Genomic DNA, 21,636 nt, shown 5'->3' on the forward strand with positions numbered 1-21,636 from the left:
TAAAGGAATTTGGAGCGTAAGCCTTTCGATAGAATTCAAGTGGCTTGAAAGCTCCTAATGGTTGAAATAAAGGGAAAGATCCACCTACAAAAGAATCTTTGATACTTAAGTCATTAAGAAAGTTTAGGATTTATGTGAATATAGTAATGAGTATAACATTATCATAGTCTAGAAAAATATTATATGTATTTATAGAATTTATGAATCCTATAAATTATTATAAATTAAAAGATAACAAAAAACTTATTAATCTATAATAAACCAACATGATAAAAACAATGATATATTATATAACTAAATTAACTATATATTGTGTTGATATATGACATATTTCTGATATCATTATATTATACAATCAAACTTCTTATATTTGACAATATATTTTATTAATATATAATAATTAAATCAATAAATATCTCTAATAATATTATTTAGTTCAAAAATACCGAATAGTCTTGTTAATATAGTCTTTTTTTAGTATATTTGTTAAACCATATAACTATAATAAATAAAAAAAGAAAAAAGTAAAAAATATATGGAAATACCTCATGAAAGAAATCTCATTCATGAGTCGACAAGCGTTGAATATGATATAGTTGTCATGCATATTATAGTGGAAGAAAATCTATTTATGTAAATAATGATTTAAGTAGGTGATGACTCAATTACTATATTGTGATGGTCGTATCCTGTTAAAAGAAAGGTTGGTAATTCAGAATGGGAAAAAGCTATTAAGAAACAATAAATTAAGTAAATTATAATCCCACACGTATATTAAAGATCAATTTAAACTATATTTAGATTGATACAATTACACCCAGTTTAAAGATTTTAAGATGAAAATAATATTTAAAAAACTAATATTTTTTAACAGATTTTTACATAATTAAATATATTATTCTATAGACCTGCTTAATGGACATGACTATCTACTAAGATCACATGATGTCTCCAATTTCAAAATTAGACAATGAATCATGTTTGTGTTTCTTTTTCAATGCCCCTAAACTTTTGGGTATAAATAGCCTATAACCAAACTGTTCTTCTCACAACTCAAACTCTCTTCTTCAAGTTCTATCTCTCTTTCGCGTTTTCACCGACTCTCCAAAACCTCTTCATCTTCACTTTCTTCTCCCTCCCATTTGGCACCTAAAGCAAAACAACTTGAGAGCAATCTGCAAGAAAAATGGCATCGTTGTCCAAAACAACAACAGAGCAATACTCCTATATCAAGAACCGCATGGCATCAACATTCTCTTCCACAATTCCCATAGTCGACCTTTCCAAACCTGATGCAAAGACCCTCATAGTCAATGCTTGTGAAGAGTTTGGATTCTTCAAAGTCATCAACCATGGAGTCCCCATGGAAGCTATATCCCAATTGGAAACTGAGGCCCTCAAGTTCTTCTCTTTGCCACTCAATGAGAAGGAAAAAGCAGGACCTCCCAATCCTTTTGGGTATGGTAGCAAGAGGATTGGACCCAATGGTGATGTTGGTTGGGTTGAGTATCTTCTTCTAAACAACAATCAAGAACACGATTTTTCCCTCTATGGTAAAAATCACGAGAAATTCAGGTGCCTTGTCAAAATACAACCAGTTTCAACTAACTTGTATGTATAAATGAACTAAACAAATTAAGGAAATGATTGATTTTGTTATCTCTTGTTGGTGCTATATTGCAGGTGTCTGTTGAACAGCTACATGTCTTCTGTGAAGAAAATGGCTTGTGATATTCTTGAGCTGATGGCAGAAGGGCTGAAGATTCAGCAGAAGAATGTGTTCAGCAAGCTTCTGAGGGATAAAGAAAGTGACTCTGTTTTCAGGGTGAATCATTATCCTGCTTGCCCTGAACTTGCTGTGGATGGTCAGAACATTATTGGGTTTGGAGAGCACACAGACCCACAAATCATATCTCTGCTAAGGTCTAACAACGCTTCAGGCCTTCAAATTTATCTCAGAGATGGAAGCTGGATTCCAGTCCCACCTGATCACAACTCCTTCTTCATCAACGTTGGAGATTCTCTTCAGGTACAACACAAAGCAATGTTATTGGTGCACACCAAAAAGTTCAACGAGCAAAATGAAAATGAAAAATCCCATCTTTTTTATTACCTTCGTATTTATATGGACAAGTGGAAAAAACCCATCTTTTTTATACAAATTTCCCTTTTGGGTGCCTTTTTGAAAATGTGTGTGACTTGTTAATTGTTTACATTTCCATTTGGTCTTCAAACTCCCTCCCCTTTCCAGAACACCATGGAGAAAAATTCAAAAAGGAAATAAGAAAGGAGAAGCAAAAAGTTTTGCTTTCACGTTTATGTCAGTATGGAATAGTATTATATTGAAAAGGGGTTTGTCAGATGAGTTTTCTGATATTGGTTTATCATTGTTTCTGATTGGTATAGGTTATGACTAATGGACGGTTTCGGAGTGTGAGACACAGGGTTTTGGCAAATGGATTCAAGTCAAGGCTCTCAATGATTTACTTTGGAGGTCCACCTTTGAGTGAGAAAATAGCACCGTTGCCCTCTCTCATGAAAGGAAAAGAAAGTCTATACAAAGAGTTTACGTGGTTCGAGTACAAGAATTCATTTTATGCTTCAAGATTGGCTGACAATAGGCTTGGACATTTTGAGAGAATTGCAGCTTCATAATATGCCAGAGACTTGTCAATACAAAATGGTTACAATTTTATACTATAAATGGTTTTTACCTTTCTTTTTTAGTTTTGCTACTTTAAGGCTTTTTCTCAACCAGAATACTTTATAGATAGGACAACATATATACCCTTTTGCTTCAACACTAGTCAATTATATCTGATGTTGTTTACTGTGGAGATCTAATTACGGTCAAAAACATCAGACAATATATATATATAATAATTAATAATGAATTTGATTTGAAGATGTGGTGTGGCTACATAGTGTCCGTGCAAGAGGTTGTTCTTCAATCATGGTGAGATGTGAGTGTTGTCACTTTCCAATCTACTCATGATTAGAAAGTGAAATATTGAAGTAAATTCATAAGGTTACAAGTTTAGTTGTTATTATAGTTAATAGGGTTAAATATGTTTTTGGTTTCTTAACTTTCAGTAAAAATTAGAATTAGTTTCTTTTCAAAACTTTTGTCTAATTTAGTTTCCAACTTTAAAAGTGTATGAATTTAGTCCTTTTAATTAAATTTTATTAGGTTTATTTAATGTTTCAAGTACGTTTCATAATAGCATTTGGATTGTTTATATTGTTTGACACTATTTGCTTCAATGTTAACTGAAAAACGCGTTTAAAACATCAAATAAAAACTGAAAAACGCGTTTAAAACATCAAATAAAGTTAACAAAATTTGGTTAAAAAGACTAAATTCATACATTTCTAAAATTGGGGGACTAAATTAAGCCAAAGTTTTGAAAAAGAACTAATTTCAATTTTGACTGAAAATTAAGAGATCAAAAACATATTTAATCCTAATTATTATAAAAAAAATCACAAATTCTTTCACTTGATGAACAAATCAAATATAAATGTGTATTTGTACTTTAACAAAGATTAAAATGAAAATGATAATAAATTAAATCAATTAGAATGGATAACAAAAAGACTGGAAGCATACAGTATATATTTTTATCAAGAGGCAAATTTGACACTTATAGTATATATCAAAGATATTTCATCTCATATTTCTAATTTTAAATGTGTCACTCTCAATCTTAATTCAAGCTTCTTTCATGGTTGGTGAGTGCCACAATGGATTCCCAATATTGCTGACTGTCATTGACAATTATGACCTTAAATTCTTCATTTTCCCCAATTTTATAATTTCTCAATAATGTCTATTCATACACGAAACAAATGAAATGAATAAGAAAACAGAAATCCGCTTATAAGGGCAAATTACGTTTAAATCTGATCTTTGCTTGAAGAATTAAGTTGTGAAATTGCGTGTAATGTAAAAGTACATTCCCAAGAAGCAATGCAAGTTTTATACTCAGATTAAAAAATAGCAAGAGTAAGTGATTGAGCGCAAGCACGAAGAAAAAAAAAATATTTGCAATATTCGTACTAAAATGCCATTTATATAAAAAAGAGAAAAATATTAAAACCTTCTTAAATTTAAATTGCAAGAAAATTGTGTCATTAATTTTGGATGATAAAAGTTTTCGAAACTTGGTGTGTAGAAACAAATTTTCAACACCCTGAAAGTGATGCTAAACAACCAGGCTGTATAATGGAGTAATCTGTGTCATAATAAAGTATATAAAGTGAAATGGAAAAAGGATAACATTTGAAATAAAAGTATAAAATGGTCTCCTCAATCCAAATTAAGATGTAGAATGGCGAATGTCGGTAGATGTTGAAAAAACAAGTCAACTGCATTGCATCCAAATACAAAAAATAATAATAATAATAATAATAATAATAATAATAATAATAATAATAATAATAATAATAATGTATAATCAGAATTCATTATATTGAATTTATTCTTTCTTTTCTTTCTTTTAAAAGTTATTTGATTATGTATTTAAAATTAAAAACTGATTGTATTTGGATATTCAAAAATATATTAAAATATTTGTTTTGTTTAAATCAATCAAGTTAAACATTCTAAATAGTTGTCTGAGGTTGATATTATAAGTGATTAAACTTAGACTGGTCAAGTTGACTAAGAAAACTTTAAGTAGTTGATAATACTTGTACACCAAGAGTGGTTTATACTCGTTTGTAATATTGTATAAAGTTAATGGAACCATTTAAGAGGTTTTAAGGGAGAACTGAATGTAGCTCACATTGAGTGAACCAGTATAAAAACACATGTGTTATTACCTTTTCTGTTTAAAAGGTTTTCCTAAAAGCTTACCTGAAAATACAAGCGTTTAACTACTACTATAGTTTATCTAACACTCGCAAAAGTTATTAAACGTTGTTTTGCGAAAAGTATTTGAAACAATATTCACACCCCTCCCCCCTTTTCTAGTGTTTCCCTATACTTCACATTCTACTTGCATTAATTTAATTCCTTGTTGCACCGAACATGTCGAGAAGTGTTGATTAATTTACACTATTGTACTGCCATGTCCTTGGTTGGATTAATAGTTATGTTGTTGTCCCGTATTCAAACTTAATGGTTTGAATAATTGTTGTTGTTGTATTATCCTGTTTTGGTCCGATTAACACTTATGTTGTTGTCTTATACACATGGACCAACGATATGTCTAATTTAATGCTATCGTACACTATTTTTGGCCTTTTGAAATTGTGAAACTAGTTGGTCACTTCAGTTTAAACTGTTATGTATGGGTAATGGTATAAGAGTTGCTTGTAGGCAAGGATTTTAGTGAAACAAAGACTAGGTTGTGGTGGTTGATATTAAAACAACGAGATACCTTGAGTGTTACTCTTGGCAATGTACAAGAGTATAAAGTGGTCACTGATGAGGTTTTTTAATACTCAGTGAGTGCAAAGGGTTTCTCTTTAGCCCGTGAAAAGTAGTGGAAAAGGGGCTCTCTTCGTTTGTGTGAAGTAGTGGAAGAGATGGGTGCAATTGTCATACCCTCTTCCCTTTGCGAAGCAGTGGGGATGAGAAATATGTTTTGCCCTATAGTTTCAGTTTGTTGCTAAGCATAGTGCTCGATATGCAATTTAAGTAAGGTGGAGACTTTTAAATGGGTTAGTGGTGCCAAAAGTTTGATGGTGGTGGAAATATACATATGGTGAGTTTGACGTAGTGATATGGTATCTCCTTCTCTAAGAAATATGAGTCGACCAAGGGGAGAGACTATGGTTATGTTTGGGTGCTCTCAAGAGAGATTAGACCAACTCTTGAGGAACAGTAGCTAGAGGAAACCTAGAAGGGTGATCTAATCTTAGTGACCTAAGTTTAGTTTTATGATACAAATTTGGCAGCATAACAATACTCAATTTAAAGGTTTACGCAAGTGAGACACCTCTATTTATAGACTTAAGGTTTCTCCTTATTGTGGAAGCAAAAACCTAAAATCCTCAACTTGGCTAGCTTGGAGACTAAGGTAAAAATCCTATTCATTAGGAAGAGGACATGTGGCCACTGAATAGGAAAATCATCTTCATTCCTAGGATGACACATGGCCTCAACTTATGGGAAATCCTCTCCATTGATAGCATGACACATGGTAAGAGCATGTGTCTTACAAAAGAGGACAAGTTTGAGACCACTCTAGCCAAGGACCCACAAGCTTCTAGAAAGTTTTCTCTCCAAGCTAGGTTTCTACCTTAGATCTATGTGTCTCCTTAGGGCCCATCTCTTTTAGGCCCAAAGCCATGCACTACAACCCAAGGTCTAAATATAAGGCCCAAAAGAAACCCTAGACTACTTGGCCCATTATACAAGGCCTTAAATAAATCAAATCTACTAAAAACTCCCTAATAACCCATGATGATAAGAGCTTGGACCCATCTTTTACAAATGACTCCAACTTTTATTGAGTGTGTTTGGCCATAGCTAATGGGTATTCCATCACTCCTCCTCCAAGCTATACGACTCAAGCAAGGGGGAGAGGATATGGTGGTGTTTTAGGTGTTCTCAAGAGAGGGTTAGGTCACTCTTAAGGAAGGGTGGCTTAAGGAAACTTAGAAGGGGTGCTTTAGTCTTAACAACCTAAGTTGAGTAGTATGTCATAAAAATTGAGGCATGACTTTACTCAAAATGCAAAGGTGATTTTTAGATGAGGGAGACATCTATTTATATGTTTGGGTAACTGATAACTCTCCACTTTTTCCTTTTTTTTTCTATTATTTTAGAAATCCTTTTTTGTTTTTAATTTTCTAAAGTTAGGATAATTTTGAGTTTTTGTTTTAAATCTTGATTTTTATAAAAATATTATTAATTGTGTGTTTTTAATACTTAAAAATGTCTTTAAATAAATTTCCTTTTGCTCTTTTAAAAAGATATTCAAAATAAATATCTCTTTTTGCTTAAATAGGTCTTCTTTTTCCTTAATTATTGTTTGGCCCTTCTTTCTTTCTCTCTTATTACATAAAAGCCCGTGGTCAAAGGGGTTGGATTGGTCAAAATAAGAGCTGGAATCTGCCCCAATACGAAACACTGCGTTTTGGGACCTGCAGCTTTAATACAACGTACCGTTTTGGGATTGCAAAGCTGCTAGAAGCTAAGGTTCAGAGAAAGGCTCGAGCAAAGGGGATTTTTCCCGAAATCGAAAACCCTTGGAGCTAGGGTTCATAGAGGAGTGCGAAGAATGTTCGCGAAGATGCTAGGAGAGCTCGCGATGGACTGGACCAGAGAGGTTGTTTCAAAAGCTTGGAGTTGATCAAAGGGTGCGAGAAGAACTTAGGGTTCGTGATTAAAAGAGGTGTGGCTCGAGAAGGGTGTGCACGAATTGCTTATTGGGTTCGATCTTGCCCTTTTTCCCCTCTTCTCTTTAGTTTTTCTGTAAAACGAGAGTGATAAAGAGTTTTTCTCTCGGTTAGTTTTAGTTTTTCTCTTGGTTCTTCTCGGTTAGTTTTAGTTTTTCTCTTGGTTCTTCTCGGTTAGTGTTGTTTCAAACACTCTCGGTTCTTTTTAGTTTGAGGGTGATTAGTTGATTAGTCTTAGTTAATTTTAGTTCTAGTTAGTGTTAGTCTAGTTCTTGGAGTGATTTTCGTTTTCTTCTTCGTTGGAGATTGTTGAAGGCTACTCACAAGCAGTGACAAGTCGTGAGGCCTCCTTTGGTGATTTCGGTATCCTTTTTGTAATTCGTTTGTTCATACTAATAAAATTCTGAGTTCTTTTGATTCCCTTGTCCAATATTTACATTTCTGCTTAATTCTTCCTTTTTCTTGCAAGAATTTCATTTTCCAACACTTGTTCTTATTGTTTCTGCATTCTGGCATTGGATTCTGCTTTTACTTTTAATTCTTGTACCTTTCTTTTGTGTTTCCTGCTCTCATTCTTTCCATTTTGTTTTCTTTTCTGAGTTGGATGATTTCCCATACCTTCGGATTGATTCTCTAGTTTTGTAATTTGCTGGTTTTGATTGTATAATATGATAATAGTGAGTAAAGCATAGGTAGTTATTTCCACTCGCTCTTGAAATAGGTTCTGATGTTAAATATAGTTGAAGGCCCAATTTTGATTTAGATATGCACTGGTTGGTGGCAGGAGTGAGAATTGCCATTTTTAGTTTTTGAAATATGAAATAAAAGACCCCAAAGTGGGTTTTACAATTGCAAAAGATCTTTTTGAAGAGTGATTGAGACTCTTGCCTCAACCCATTGCACATTTATTGTTGAATTTCTCTTTGCCAAGGTTCTTTACATGTTTCTTTACCTTATTTGTTTCTGCTGTGATAGTCTTGCTTGTTTCTACAAATTGAATGTTGAATTGTGCACTTTAGTGGTTCCATTATGGAATCCAAATACCCCAAAGTGGATTTAATCACCAAGATGTCTTCTTGAGACACACTCTTGTTCAATGCACCAAGTAGGAAGAGATTTTTACTCAGAAACTGTTTTTCTTTACACTTGCTAATATGTCACATGATTCTAGTTGTGGTTATTTTCATAGCCTTTCTTAGATGCTGTAAATTGAACGATTCTTTTTTAGTTTAGCTAGTATTAGGATCTCTTCTTATGAGTTTCTTTCTACATTCATTAGTCAAATAAGTTAGGTTTTCAATTTTGTTTTGCAGCCATCTTTGTCTTCTGGCATTACATTCACAAATTCCAACAGTGCATCTGTATTCCTTCCTGGTCCTTAAGCACATTACATTCACTTGTGCATGGTATCACGTTTTGGTTGTCATATTTCACATTGCTGCATTATTTAGAGTTGTTAGGACAAATTTCTGTTGCATCCTTTAGCATTGCTAGGTTCATTGTCCCTTGCATTTTCCATTTTGATTTGTAGTCATTAGGTTAGAATAACACCTTGCATTTAGCATCTTTCCAGGTTCTGAATCTGTTTTTCTAGTTTTCTGCTTGATTCCTCTTATTATCATGTCTATCATATTCTAAAATATCAATTCGTTTTTATTCTGCACCTTTCTTGACTGAAGTTTTTGCATCATACCTTGCATATTGTTCCATCTCTGTATTGTGTCCATTCCTTAAGTGCATCAACATTTAAATTCCATTTCTATGCATACTCATTAACATCTAAATAGCCGGTTAGGTTCTGGAATTGCTTTCTGTACATTAACCATTGATAGGCATCAATTTCAGTAGTCTCTAGGATTAATTGCATTACATTGCATGCTTCCTTTTGCATTTGTATCTGTTATTTCAATTTCTTGCTTTACATATCATTCTTTGTTGTTTTTTCTTTTCAAGCATTTAGTTGATATTACTTGTTCTTTGCATTGACTAAATAGGGTTCTGATATTAGGTTATGCTGTTGATTCGCATAAGTAACGATGTTCATCAATCTAGGTTCTTGTATCTGCTTTAATGCATCATTCTAGGTTAGGTGTCATGTATTACTTACATTTGAACATTCAAGAAACCATGAATACATTCCAATTCCAAATCTCTTTCTGATTAAGGAAATTCATTCATTCATTCATTAATGCATCTCCAAAGCATTTCCCACATCTGAATTTGACATTTCTCTTCCTTTGTTTACATCATTATGCATCATTCATGCATCATCTAGCTTGAGTTAGATAGACATGCATTTGTAATTAGCTTTCATTTCTTTTAAAACTTCAGCTTTCTTTTCTTGCCCACCTTACCTTGTTTTCAATTTTAATTCCATAGGATCAACTTTACATTTCTAATACTTAACATGCATTGAGTCCTAGGGTTAGTCCTTGGTTACCACTAGCCTACATTAGTGGGAACTGAGTTTTGTTGACTTTTAGTGCAACCTAAAAGCTTATTCCTTGATATAATGGATTATTCCTAAAACACACCCATGTACAAAAAGACGCTATGATAATCGATTATGACTGATAATAATTGATTATCTTAGTGTTTCTACTCAGCAAATAACCAAAATTCATTATGCATAAAGGGATAATCGATTATCATCTTAGATAATTGATTATTCCTCTCATAATCAATGCAAAGATAATTGATCAGTACTGCATCTAGTTATCACCACACCCTTAAAACATATATTTGTATGGAAACACCCAAACATTGTAACTTTGTTTTCCCTTAGCATTAAAGCCTCTAATAAGATAACCCAACAAAACATCCATAATACATTCATAGGAAAAACCTATCACAAAAATTACCAAAAACTTATTTCTACACACACAAATAATCAAAATCATATAAACATATATCAAACTAGAATCTTCATGCAAGTCAAGAATACATAGCATACAACAACAAAGGTAAGTTTTTCATACCTTGGTTAATACTATGAATTTATATATACTCCAAAAACACCACAAATCCTCCCTTTGCACAAAGATTTTTTACGCTTCTTCCTCTTTTCTCCTAGAAAACGTCTCTTCTTTTTCTCAACTCTCTCAATTTCGTTTTTAGTATTAGGCTAACAATGTGAAACCCTTTTCTCTCTTTTCCTTTTTATATTTTTCTATTCTATCTCTATCTTTTTGATTAAAATAATATTTCTCACTTAATTTATAAAACAACCAAGATATCTTTTCTTATTTTCTCTTAAGCACTTTTTAAAATATATCAATAACTAACTCTTACAAAAAGATTCACATAGTCTTTTAACTATCATATTTTGATTTTATTCTTTTCTTTTCCACAATCCCTTATATTAATTTGTAAATCAATTAATAAAGGTAAAAGGCTATTTTGCTCTGGGGCCAAAAATACAATTAAAAATCTAAGTTTCTTTTAAACTCTTCTCCCAAGGAATTTAACCCACATCTATTTCATCCTAGAGAATACTTCTACTAACAAACCAACACATCACATTGAAATCATAAACACACAAATCATCAAATTAATAACATACCAATCATGTGTTGCATATTAATAATAACATCAAATAATTATCATGGCAATTACCATTCTAAGAAACATCTAGACATTAAACTCAATTATCAAACAATAACCCTTAAGTCTCATAATCAGGTTATTTTCTATTACCATAATTTTCTCAAGTCTTATAACTATGGGATACCACATTTTCTGATTGTACTACTCTTAGATGTTTCTTCCTAGCTTAGGATGAGGATCCACCTCCGACGAACCCTTTAGATTTGGTGTTGATTGTGCCCCTCAAAGGAGGCCAAGGATCAAAATTCTTGTCCTTGCATGGGTGGACTTGTCTCACATCTCTTCTTTCTCCCTATGCTTTTTACCATCTCTTCGGTCATCAAACCTTCGATATCTAAAGTGTGAAGTCCCTTTGTCGTCACATCTTACAAATCTCTTCAAGTGTTCGACTAACTCTTCGACTTTATCTAGGGTAGAACACTTGTCTATTATGTGACCATTGTTGTAGTGATACCTGTAGTACTTGGTTATATTGCTACTTAGCATGTTTTGGGACTTTTTAGGTGATGTATGCCTATAACTCTTCTTGCAACGTCGTGATCATGTAGTGGAGAACCACGTCAAGGTTTAGGTTTCTAATCCTTATGGCTATTTTGTTTAACCTTTCAATATAGGTTCTTAGGGATTCACCTTTCTCTTGCCTAATGTTGAAGAGTGCGAGAGAGAGGTGAGATTAAGATGATAGCATGTGGCGAGCAAGGTTGTGAAGGACAACCCCAACATGTCAAAGCACTCAATGGAATAAGTGGGAAGATTAATGAACCATTCCAAGGTTGCCCCCTTAAGAATGGTAGTGAAGGCTTTGCACATGACTACATCATTAGTTGAGTACAATCTGACTTGAGTGGTGTAAATGGTCACATGTTCATCTATGTTGGTGCTTGGTCTAAAGTAAAAGCCTTCCACTACTTAGGAAGGCAGGTGTCAGTGATGTTGACTATGAAAGGTTGTCGACGATTTCCTCTCATTACTAAGGAGTGGTGTGTCTTGGGAGTGGGGTTGTACTCAATCTTATCTACATTTTCATGGATAGCAATAACAAAAGGAGTTTTTTGCACTAAAACTGCGTTATCAACAATTTGCTTCTTCTTTTCCTTGTCGATCATGACCTCAGCGTCTAACCTCCTTTTTAACCTTTCATTCTCCTCTCTTAAGGCATCAATTTCTTCAACACTTATCTTATTAAACTCAGCGAATCCTTGTTGCATATATACCTAAGCTTCTAGGATAACAACTATGTTAGTTGAGGAGGGGTTTTGCTTCTCTCTCTCCAACCACTCTACTCCTTGTGAACACCATAATGCTTGTTTCCTTCACAAAACTAATAGTTTCTTGACAAAATACTAATCGGGCCATGATGGGTGAAAATTGTTCTTACATGACTGATGACGTATCTTGAACGACTTCAATAACTCCACAAACATCACAAACTAATAATCGTCAAAGTGTTCATTCTCCTCCTTAGTAATCGTACTCCATAACATGAATGGGGTTGTTCTTGTAGAAGATACTTCAATGCTCAAGTCAACCTCTCACGTCAATAAAGTAATAAATGTATAGTTAATAAGAATGTAAATAAAATACCATAATGATTATGCTATTTGTAATATTCTTTATGATATTTGTGGGTGTCGCAACCGGAATAACGACGGGACGATGATCCAAAAAAGAAACGAGTTTCGAAAAAGAGATTTTGGAGTCGCCACCATAGTTTATTCTGGAAAACTACGGAAAAACCATAAAAAGATAAGACAATGTCCACGAAAACCAGATTCTGGGTTCCGGAGTCGGTTACGTGTAGGGAAGGTGTTAGCACCCCTTAACGCCTGCCTTAAAGCAGTACCTTTAATTAAATGCACGAACTTGATGTGGTTAAAAAATGTTTAATTATCCCCAAAAATAAAATTCTAAAGAAACAAGAAATATTTTTTTATTTTAGGTTAAAACCATTTAGGTGTCCCTATTTTTGTAAGGTATTCCCAATTTGGTCCCCTTCTTTTAAACCTTCCCAATTGAGTCCTTATAAGTGTTAATTTGAAACAAATTAGTCCCTGCCGTTAAAAATTGTTAACGGTGTTGAAATTGTGCAGAGGTGAGTAGATGACGTGGTTAAAATTCTCCTTTTAAAGTGTTAAAATTGTGCTGAGGTGTTAAAATTGTGCAGAGGAGAATGGGAAAAATTTGAACATCTCTGCACAATTTTTACACCTTTGCAGAATTTTAACACCTCAAAAGGAGAATTTTAAGCACGTCATCTACCCATCTCTGCACAATTTTAACACCGCTAACGGTTTTTAATGGCAGTGGCTAATTTGTTTAAAATTAGCACTTATAAGGACTCAATTGGGAAGGTTTAGAAGAAGGGGACCAAATTGGGAATACCTTACGAAAATAGGGACGCCTAAATTGTTTTAACCTTTATTTTATTATGCCCGACAAGGATTGACCTTGCTCCTATGTATTCTCATTCAGAATGAGAAATCAGGGTTACGTAGTTCTCGCAAACCGTTTGGAAAATTTGTTTGGAGAATTGTTTGTTTATAAATGAAGATATTTTTAGTTTTTGAAGACTTTATATTTTTTGGTGTTTTTTATAAAAGAAAGAGAAAAAGTTTTTTTAGCACAAGGCCTATGCGAACGGTCGCACGTGTGCTTTAACCTTTAAAAACATATCTTTGTTATTTTTGTAAAAGAAAGGAAAAAGGCTTTTAGCACAAGGCCTACGCGAACGGTCGCACATGTGCTATAAACCTTTAAAAACATATCTTTGTTGTTTTTGTAAAGGAAAGGAAGAAGGCTTTTAGCACAAGGCCTACACGAACGGTCGTACGTGTGTTATAACCTTTTAAAACATATTTTTGTTGATTTTTTGAAAGAAGAAGAAAAAAAAAGTTTTTAGCACAAGGTAGACAGAATGGTGCACATGTGGTTAAACCTTTTAAAATAATTTTTTGTTGATTTTTTAAAAGAAGAAGAAAAAAAAAAGATTTTTAGCACAAGGCATACAGAATGGTCGCACGTGTGCTTAAACCTTTTAAAATAAGTTTTTGTTGATTTTTTGAAAGAAGAAGAAAAAGGTTTTTAGCACAAGGCCGACAGAATGGTTGCACGTGCGCTTAAACCTTTTAAAATAAATTTTGTTGTTTTTGATATTTATTTAAAAGTAGATAAAGTAAAATAAATAACAAGTAGAAAAATGGAAATAAATTAAGTAGGTAAATTACTAAATAAAAATAAAGAGTAAAAATAAAAATAAAATGAAAAGTTTAATGATGAAATAAAATAAAAAGTGTAGTGGTGTTTAGATAAAAGAAGGGGTGTCCAAACTATTTTATAAACAGATTGGGCTAGAGCCCAAGTAAAAAGAGGTGTGAAAAAAATGAAGAATAAGGGTGCCTAAACTTTTCTTCTTTTAGAAAACGAACTGGGTCTAAGCCCAAGCAGAGAGGGGGTGGTGAAAAGGAAAATAAGGGGTGCAAAAACAGAACTAACATAATAATAATAATAATAATAATTTAAAAGAAAATAAAATAAAAAACAAACAGGCCCAACACGGCCTCAACCCAACTCAAGTTTCAGAAACCCCTTAGGGGTTCTCTCAGATCCCCTTTCTTTCCTCACACTTCCTCTCATCAGAGACTTAGGGTCTTTCTCGCGAAAGGCAATCCTAGGGATGGGTTTTCCGCGACTGCACGTCCACTTCAACAGCCACTGCCACCGACAAACCGCCGAACGTCTTCCCATGAAGCCATTGCCACTCACAAATCGTTGGAAGTTCCCTGCCAGAAGCCACCACCGGCGACAATGCCCTCATTTCCTCTCGCGCGCGAGAAGCTCTTTCGCTCCTCCATCAATCATCGCCTTCGCGAGCACAGCCGTCTCGAACCAGGGCACCACCAGTCACGACCAAGGCCGTTGACGATCACCACGTCATCCTCCTCTACCGCCTGACCAAATCCACCTCTACCCCCAAATTGTCAAAGCCGCCACCGAAAACGCTTCTTTCATTGTTTAATTATTAGAACACAACCACAGAGAGGCTTGCCAAGACAATGTTTGGGATTCAATGTGATGGGTGCTCTGTTATGGTAGGGTGCGTGTGTGTGTTTTGACTTGTGTGAGTAACAACTATTCTCTGTTTTCTTCTTTTTGCGTAGGACCGTGAATGGTTTCTGGAAGCAATGATGATGATGTAAATTNTGAAAACTGGTTGGCTTTAGTGAAGGTTGCTGGAAATTGNTTTGTTCTTGATGGTTGGTTTTTTCTTTTTGTTGCTTTGTGCAGTGCAGGTTGANGATGATAGTGTGGGTCAGACACAGTGATTGTTGAGCTAGATGTTGGAGTATAGGCGGGAAGGAGAATGGNTGCCCAGGCCGAGAGAAGCAAGACGAAGGCTATGGTGATGGCCTCGTGAACAANTCGTGGAGATTTGGTTCTCTTTCTTTCTTTGGAAATGAGAAGAATCAAGGTTTTGGAGGAACTCTCTATGGATGAAAATTGTATAAAAACCTATTCTGATTTGAGAAATTTAAAGAGGAAACCATGCTTTAATCTTTGGTTGTGATCCTATAATGTTTTCTGAGTGCTGGCTTTGAAGTAGGGAAGTAGGAAAGCATTTTTTACAGTTTCTGGGCTAGGTGTACTCATGGAAAAGGGATGGAGATACGTTGGTGATAGGAACATTAAGCAGTCAATGCAGCAAAAAGAACAACAATACAAATGCAACCATATTGAGTACGTGAATACTAACACACAGCCATCATAACAAGTAGATGATTCATACTCAAAATTAATAGACTAACTAAACATGGGATAGAAAACTTACCTGAAGGGACTGATTCGTCTTTCTTTCTTCTGGTGAACTCTCCCCTTCTGGCTGGTGCCCTCTGTTTTTCTCTGCAGGTGGAACGAAGATATGCTCCTCAGGAAAGGATGATCCTCCTCTCAGTAGTGTGCTCTTTCTTAAGCTATGATGATCAGTGTTAATGAGGTGCATTCTGTTGAGTAGAGAGTGTAAATCCTGAAGTTGAGAGTAGTGTTCTCTAGGGCGTGGTCTGTGTGTTCTTGTGACTGTCCCTACTGGATTGTAATGTAGCCAATTCCCCCTGCCTCTTGGATCATCCAGGCGTATCCTCTGACTTGAGATTTCTTTTTCGTCTTTTTTCTTTTCTCGTGTACTCATTGTATCAATTGACCAAAGAAGTATTCAAAATCTTCCCTCTTTAATGAATGTATGCAACTCTGCGTAGGGATTTTAGCAAGATGAGCCTAAACTTTCCACACTGCCAATGCATACATACATTTTGAACATTGCTTTTGTGCAGGATGGTAAGCATGGTGGTCTGACGCTTTGTGTTGCAGGGAGGGGCAGTTAGTTGACCTTTGTGATTTTTGTTTTTTTCGTTTTTTTTTTTCGATTCTTCTTTTTCCTTTTTTTTCTTTTCTCATAAAATCTAAAGTAAAGATAAAAAAATAACAAAAAGAAAATTAACGCAAAATAAAACAAATAACTCTAAATAACAAAAAAGTAAAATAAAAAGTAAAAATAGAATTAAAATAAAAAACTAATATAAAAATGAAATCAAATAAAGATAAATAAGTAAAATAAAATAAAAAAATAAAAATTAGGTAATATAACAAAAACAAAATGATAAAAAGAAACAAGATAAAATAAAAATAATATATATTTATCACCCGGACGAAATTGGGTGTTGACAGTGGGTGGTTATCTAGATGGGCTTTGGCTTAGGCAGTGGCCCATTTACCTTATCAGAGCAAGAAGGTTTGATTATATCTGGATAACAACTACAGAGTATTTTGTATACCATTTGTTTTGGTAGACTGACAGGTATACGGTTGGACCACTTAATAGTATTCACCATGCGAATTGAAGATGTTTAGGTCCTGATAACTCTTTAATTTTGCACATTCTTTTGTGTTTAGGAATCTAGGATATATCATTTTAGTCTTTAATTGCGTAGAATTAGACTAGTTTTAGATTTTTCCCTCGTATCATTTTAGTTAAAAATAAGTTTTTAAGTGTATTTTAGTGTTTAGGAAATTAATCTTTTTCTGAAAATCTTTTAATAAAAATCTTTTTCTTTAGTTTTGTTTATATTGGTCTTAATTCTTCTTTAATTTCTACATAACCATTTTCTTATTTGCTTATTGGTTTTGTTCTTAATTGTTCTTAATTGTTCTTAATTGTAGATAAGTCTTTAGTCAACTAGGTTGAATGTGGTTAATAGAAAGCATTTTTGGGCTATTTTGCACATTCGGGTTATGCATTTTGGAGTTGGCAGAGGCTACTTTGGGGGTAATGTTCGCGCATAAGAGCCATTCCCAAATGAAGGTGAAATCCATGTGTTAGGGTTTCGAGAGAGAGAGAACGAGAGAGGAAGATGAGCTCCATGGCTTGTGTGCCACTTACCTAGAAGAAGAAAGACGAACCACGACACGCATAGGGAACCTGAATTGATGAAGAGGGTGAAGGAAATCAAAGGGATGGAGAGCGAGATGTACAAAGACTGTTGGATCGAGAAGAAAAAGGCAGTTGAAGGTTCCTCTTTACCTTTCCTTTTTCCCTCTTATGTGTACCCTATATAAATGGTTATAATAGTTTTCTGAGAAGTAAGTAAGGTGAGAGACTTTACGAGAGACTCTGTTGTGAGATATCATAGTTAGTTCACGGTTTTCGTTGTAGGTTTTGGATTTCTTGGACTGTTCATCGAGATATCATAATGGTGACAGCCCGTGAATGTCTTGACATTACTCTTTCGGTAGCATTTTACTTGTAATTCCTATTTTATTACTTTTGATAAAATTAAAATTGCTTTGTGATTACTCTATTTTGGTTACGAATTTTGGATTTACTCTTGATTAATGCAATTTTAATGCTTTCTTAGTTCAATTGTGATTTCAATTTGATCAATTGCATTTGATATTGGTAGAAGAACATTGTTTTGATTTGTTATGCTTTGGAAAGTCATTTGATAGTGTTAGATGAACACCCTAAACAGAAAAATACCCACAAGAAGAAGAATTTGAGCTTCTTCCTCTACTCATCCTCGTACCCCTCGACCCACCAACATTGATGGGTGGCTCTTTGACATTGAGAAGTATGGAGAGTTTACTCACTTTTGGAAAGAGAAGAAAATAATTTCCTCCAAATATGTTAATCTAGGTTGGTACAAACTCTATGGGTTCCAATTCCCCAACCTTATGGAAGATCAAGGCTTACAACATCTTGTAGAGCAAAAAGGTTGCATGTATCGGGATTTTATCTATGTTTTCTATTTCAACCTTCGTATTCATGATGGGGTGGCCACCACAAAGGTTCAAGGCGTCAATATCATCCTTGATGATGATATCTTGGCCAATGTGGCCATGATGCCTACTATAGATTATGCTATTAAAGTCCATCTTGAGAAAATAATGGACACTTAAGCACAATTCACTAATTAAATCCGGTACAAAAAGCTAAGTGAATACTAGAAAATATTGATTCATCACACGTGCCCTAAGAATTGGACTTTCTCCAACCAAAACTCGTAGTTGGACAACTTACCATACAACTGATGCCCCCTTAAGATCTCTAACGTGGTTCTCAAATGTTCAACATGCTCCTCACGATCCTTGGAGTAAATGAGAACGTCGCCAATGAACATGAAAGTAGACTTATTAAGATAAAACTGGAAAGTCCGATTCATGTAATCTATATAGATTGTTGGAGCATTCGTCACATCAAATGCCATAACCATGTACTCAAAGTGTCCATAACGTGATTTAAAAGTTGTCTTTTGTAGAAACAAAGGCCATCGGGATCAATTAATCGATTTCACAGAAAATGTAATCGATTATTTTTTGAGTAATTTTCGAAAACTAGCTCTGGTGTCAATTGTAAGAAAAGAAGTGTCTTGTTACTCAACACCAAGAGGGGGGAGGTGAATTTATGATCAATAAAAACAATTACTTTTTCAATCTTTTCGAAAACTTAAATGATCTTTAGTCTTTCTTATAATTTAAGCAATAAAGCGCATGTAATGAAAGTAAAAGAGATAAGGAAAGAGATACAAACACAAGGTTTATACTGGTTTGACCTTAGTGCTTACATCCAATGTCCTTTCAATCAACCTAAGATTGAAAGCCAATTGCACTATAAAGATCTGAGTTTTTATAACAAGGTTTTACAGAGACCACCTCTCAAATATAAAAACCTCTCTAACTCACTAATCTAATATAGCCAATAACAAAACCCTGCAGTAAGAACAATCCTCTTCTACAATCACCATTTGAGAACCCCTCAAAGTCCAAATAACTCCACACTCTTCTTCCTAGCCGCACACACAGGGAAACTACACAATCCAAGATTGCTAGAAACGAAATCTGATTAGTCAAGTGTACACCTCAGTAGTGCAGTAGTTGATCAATAATGAAAACCTAAATCTGTTCTTCAAGAAACCTTCAAGATAATCAATTTCTATGTAAGTTGTTTCTTGGAGCGTCTCAGCATACCTGTAACACTTATCTCAATACAAAAATATTAGATATGAAAGTTTAGAATGATCAATTCATTACAGTACACTGTGCAATACATCAATTTATAGTTTTTTTATAACAGACGCAATATAATCGATTACTATAATAATGTAATCGGTTACATACGTAACAAAGTTACACATGAAAAACAATCAAACAGATCTAGTAGATTAAACTCATAATGTAATCAATTTAACATTTCATGTAAGTCAAAACACATTAAAATATGACCGTTGAAACAGTTTAGACTTATCAACTAATTGTTTTCAAAATATAACAAACTTAATTGATTACCTAAAACGTGTAATCGATTAAGTACAACAATTAAGCATTTTGAAAACATTTTCAACACAAAACTCATCACAGCACAATCCAGAAAGATGTATTGCAAAGACACGAGTTTTAATCAATTATACACTTAATGTAATTGGTTAAAACTTGTAGCTTGCACCAATTTAAGCAAAAGGTTATCTGATGAACTTAATTGATTACATAACTTTTGTAATTGATTACTTCATACAGATAATACATTGTGCAAGTGATTTTCATATAACAAAGTATGAGTATGCATACAACATATGTAAACACATATATAATCACAGTAAGTATGCATATCAACCAATTCATACACAATATGTTGCAATCATGGAAACATACGTGTTGCCAACATCAAAAGTAATTGCATGTGTTGTCATCATCATAAACATAAACCATATGGGGAGTTGGGTTCAACATTCACATTGGCCCCCTATCAATAAACACATCTATCATTCAAGAAACAAGTGTCCTAGATTAAGTTACGTGGTTGAGATGCCTCGGCCCCCGACGTGGTGAAGACTTGTCTTACTGTCTTCTGTTATCTAGCTAGGAGTTCCTTTTCCTCTTTTAAAATCCCAACCTCTTTCTCTCATGGTGCTATCTCTCTTTTCCTCTCAATTTTCATGTAAAGGTTTATGTTTTTAAGGAACATGCATCTCTTGCTCTCTCTTCTATTCCCATATCATAAACCTCTCTCCTAATTTGTTTTAATATTTTAAGACCACTCAATCATACCTCTTATTGTAATGTAACTAACTTTTTTAAAAAGTAATATGGATTTTGTTTCCTTCCATATTCAAATAATAACTACCCATTAACTTAATTAGAGCCCATACCATTACAACGCTTTATCAAAAATAAAATAAAAAGTTCTCCTAAAGCTTCTCACTTAAGATTTGAACCCACATCCATTCAATCCTAAACAAACATCTCTACCAACAAGCCAACACATCACAATAAGTATATCACACATCATAAATTTAACAACTATACAATAACATGTGTTGCACTTGATAACAAAATAAATAAACAATGTAGAATTTATTGCTCTAATTAAGACTCCAACACATGACCACTTTACACATCAAAGAGCTCTATCCGACTAAGCTACACAACACTTTGTAAAAACATGTAATTTCTATTAAAACATACTTAAGTCTTATTGCAATATTACTTTTAAGTTGTTCATTTTCTCGGGTCTAATAGGCAAGACCCACTATGATGCATGAACCCTGTTTTGATGAACAAGAAAGTTTTACGTTTGTGCATAAGCCCGATTTTGGTGAACTAGTCATGTATTCTGGAGTACGGAAGACGACATATAGCAATAGTGATTGGTGGTGGTAACATGGTTTATTTAAATAAGAGTTTGAATTAACAATGTGTTTTTTGTTGTGAAATGGATTTATGTGGGGACCTTATAAATTATTAGATAATTGTATGATAATAATTATATTATTATATGTGTTTTTGATGTTGATGTTGTTAGTTCATTCTTGCATTTGTGGTGATAGTTTCCACCCACGATGATTGTATTTATACGAGAACAGATAATGTTACAAAGGATGTTGCTGATGACACAAATGCTACGTAGATCAAAAGACGGGTGAGAAATTATTTTTGAAATTTTCAAAGTGTTAATTCTTTCAAGTAAATTACGTTAAAAAGTTTTAATACGTTATTTAAGTTATATTAACATTGTTTATTATTTTTATAAGTTTTTAATTAATTTTATCATAACGTAATGAGATGATTAAATATTTCACTATATTATGATAATAATAGAGTCATGTTTATCTTAATCATATAGCATTCTTTTACTTA

At 33.7% G+C, this 21,636-nt stretch overlaps 1 protein-coding gene across 1 annotated transcript; it reads left to right on the plus strand.

Annotated features, from left to right (window-relative positions):
• The first annotated feature begins 1,034 nt into the window (after positions 1 to 1,034).
• LOC106761298 (gibberellin 2-beta-dioxygenase 1) lies at positions 1,035 to 2,905 on the plus strand. Its single transcript, XM_014644836.2, has 3 exons — positions 1,035 to 1,575; positions 1,684 to 2,029; positions 2,407 to 2,905. The coding sequence occupies exons 1-3, from the start codon at positions 1,187 to 1,189 to the stop codon at positions 2,653 to 2,655; spliced, it is 984 nt and encodes a 327-aa protein (XP_014500322.1). The 5' UTR covers positions 1,035 to 1,186; the 3' UTR covers positions 2,656 to 2,905.
• The last annotated feature ends 18,731 nt before the right edge of the window (positions 2,906 to 21,636 follow it).

The sequence above is a fragment of the Vigna radiata genome, chromosome 5, assembly GCF_000741045.1.
Source record: "Vigna radiata var. radiata cultivar VC1973A chromosome 5, Vradiata_ver6, whole genome shotgun sequence".
NCBI lineage: Eukaryota > Viridiplantae > Streptophyta > Magnoliopsida > Fabales > Fabaceae > Vigna > Vigna radiata.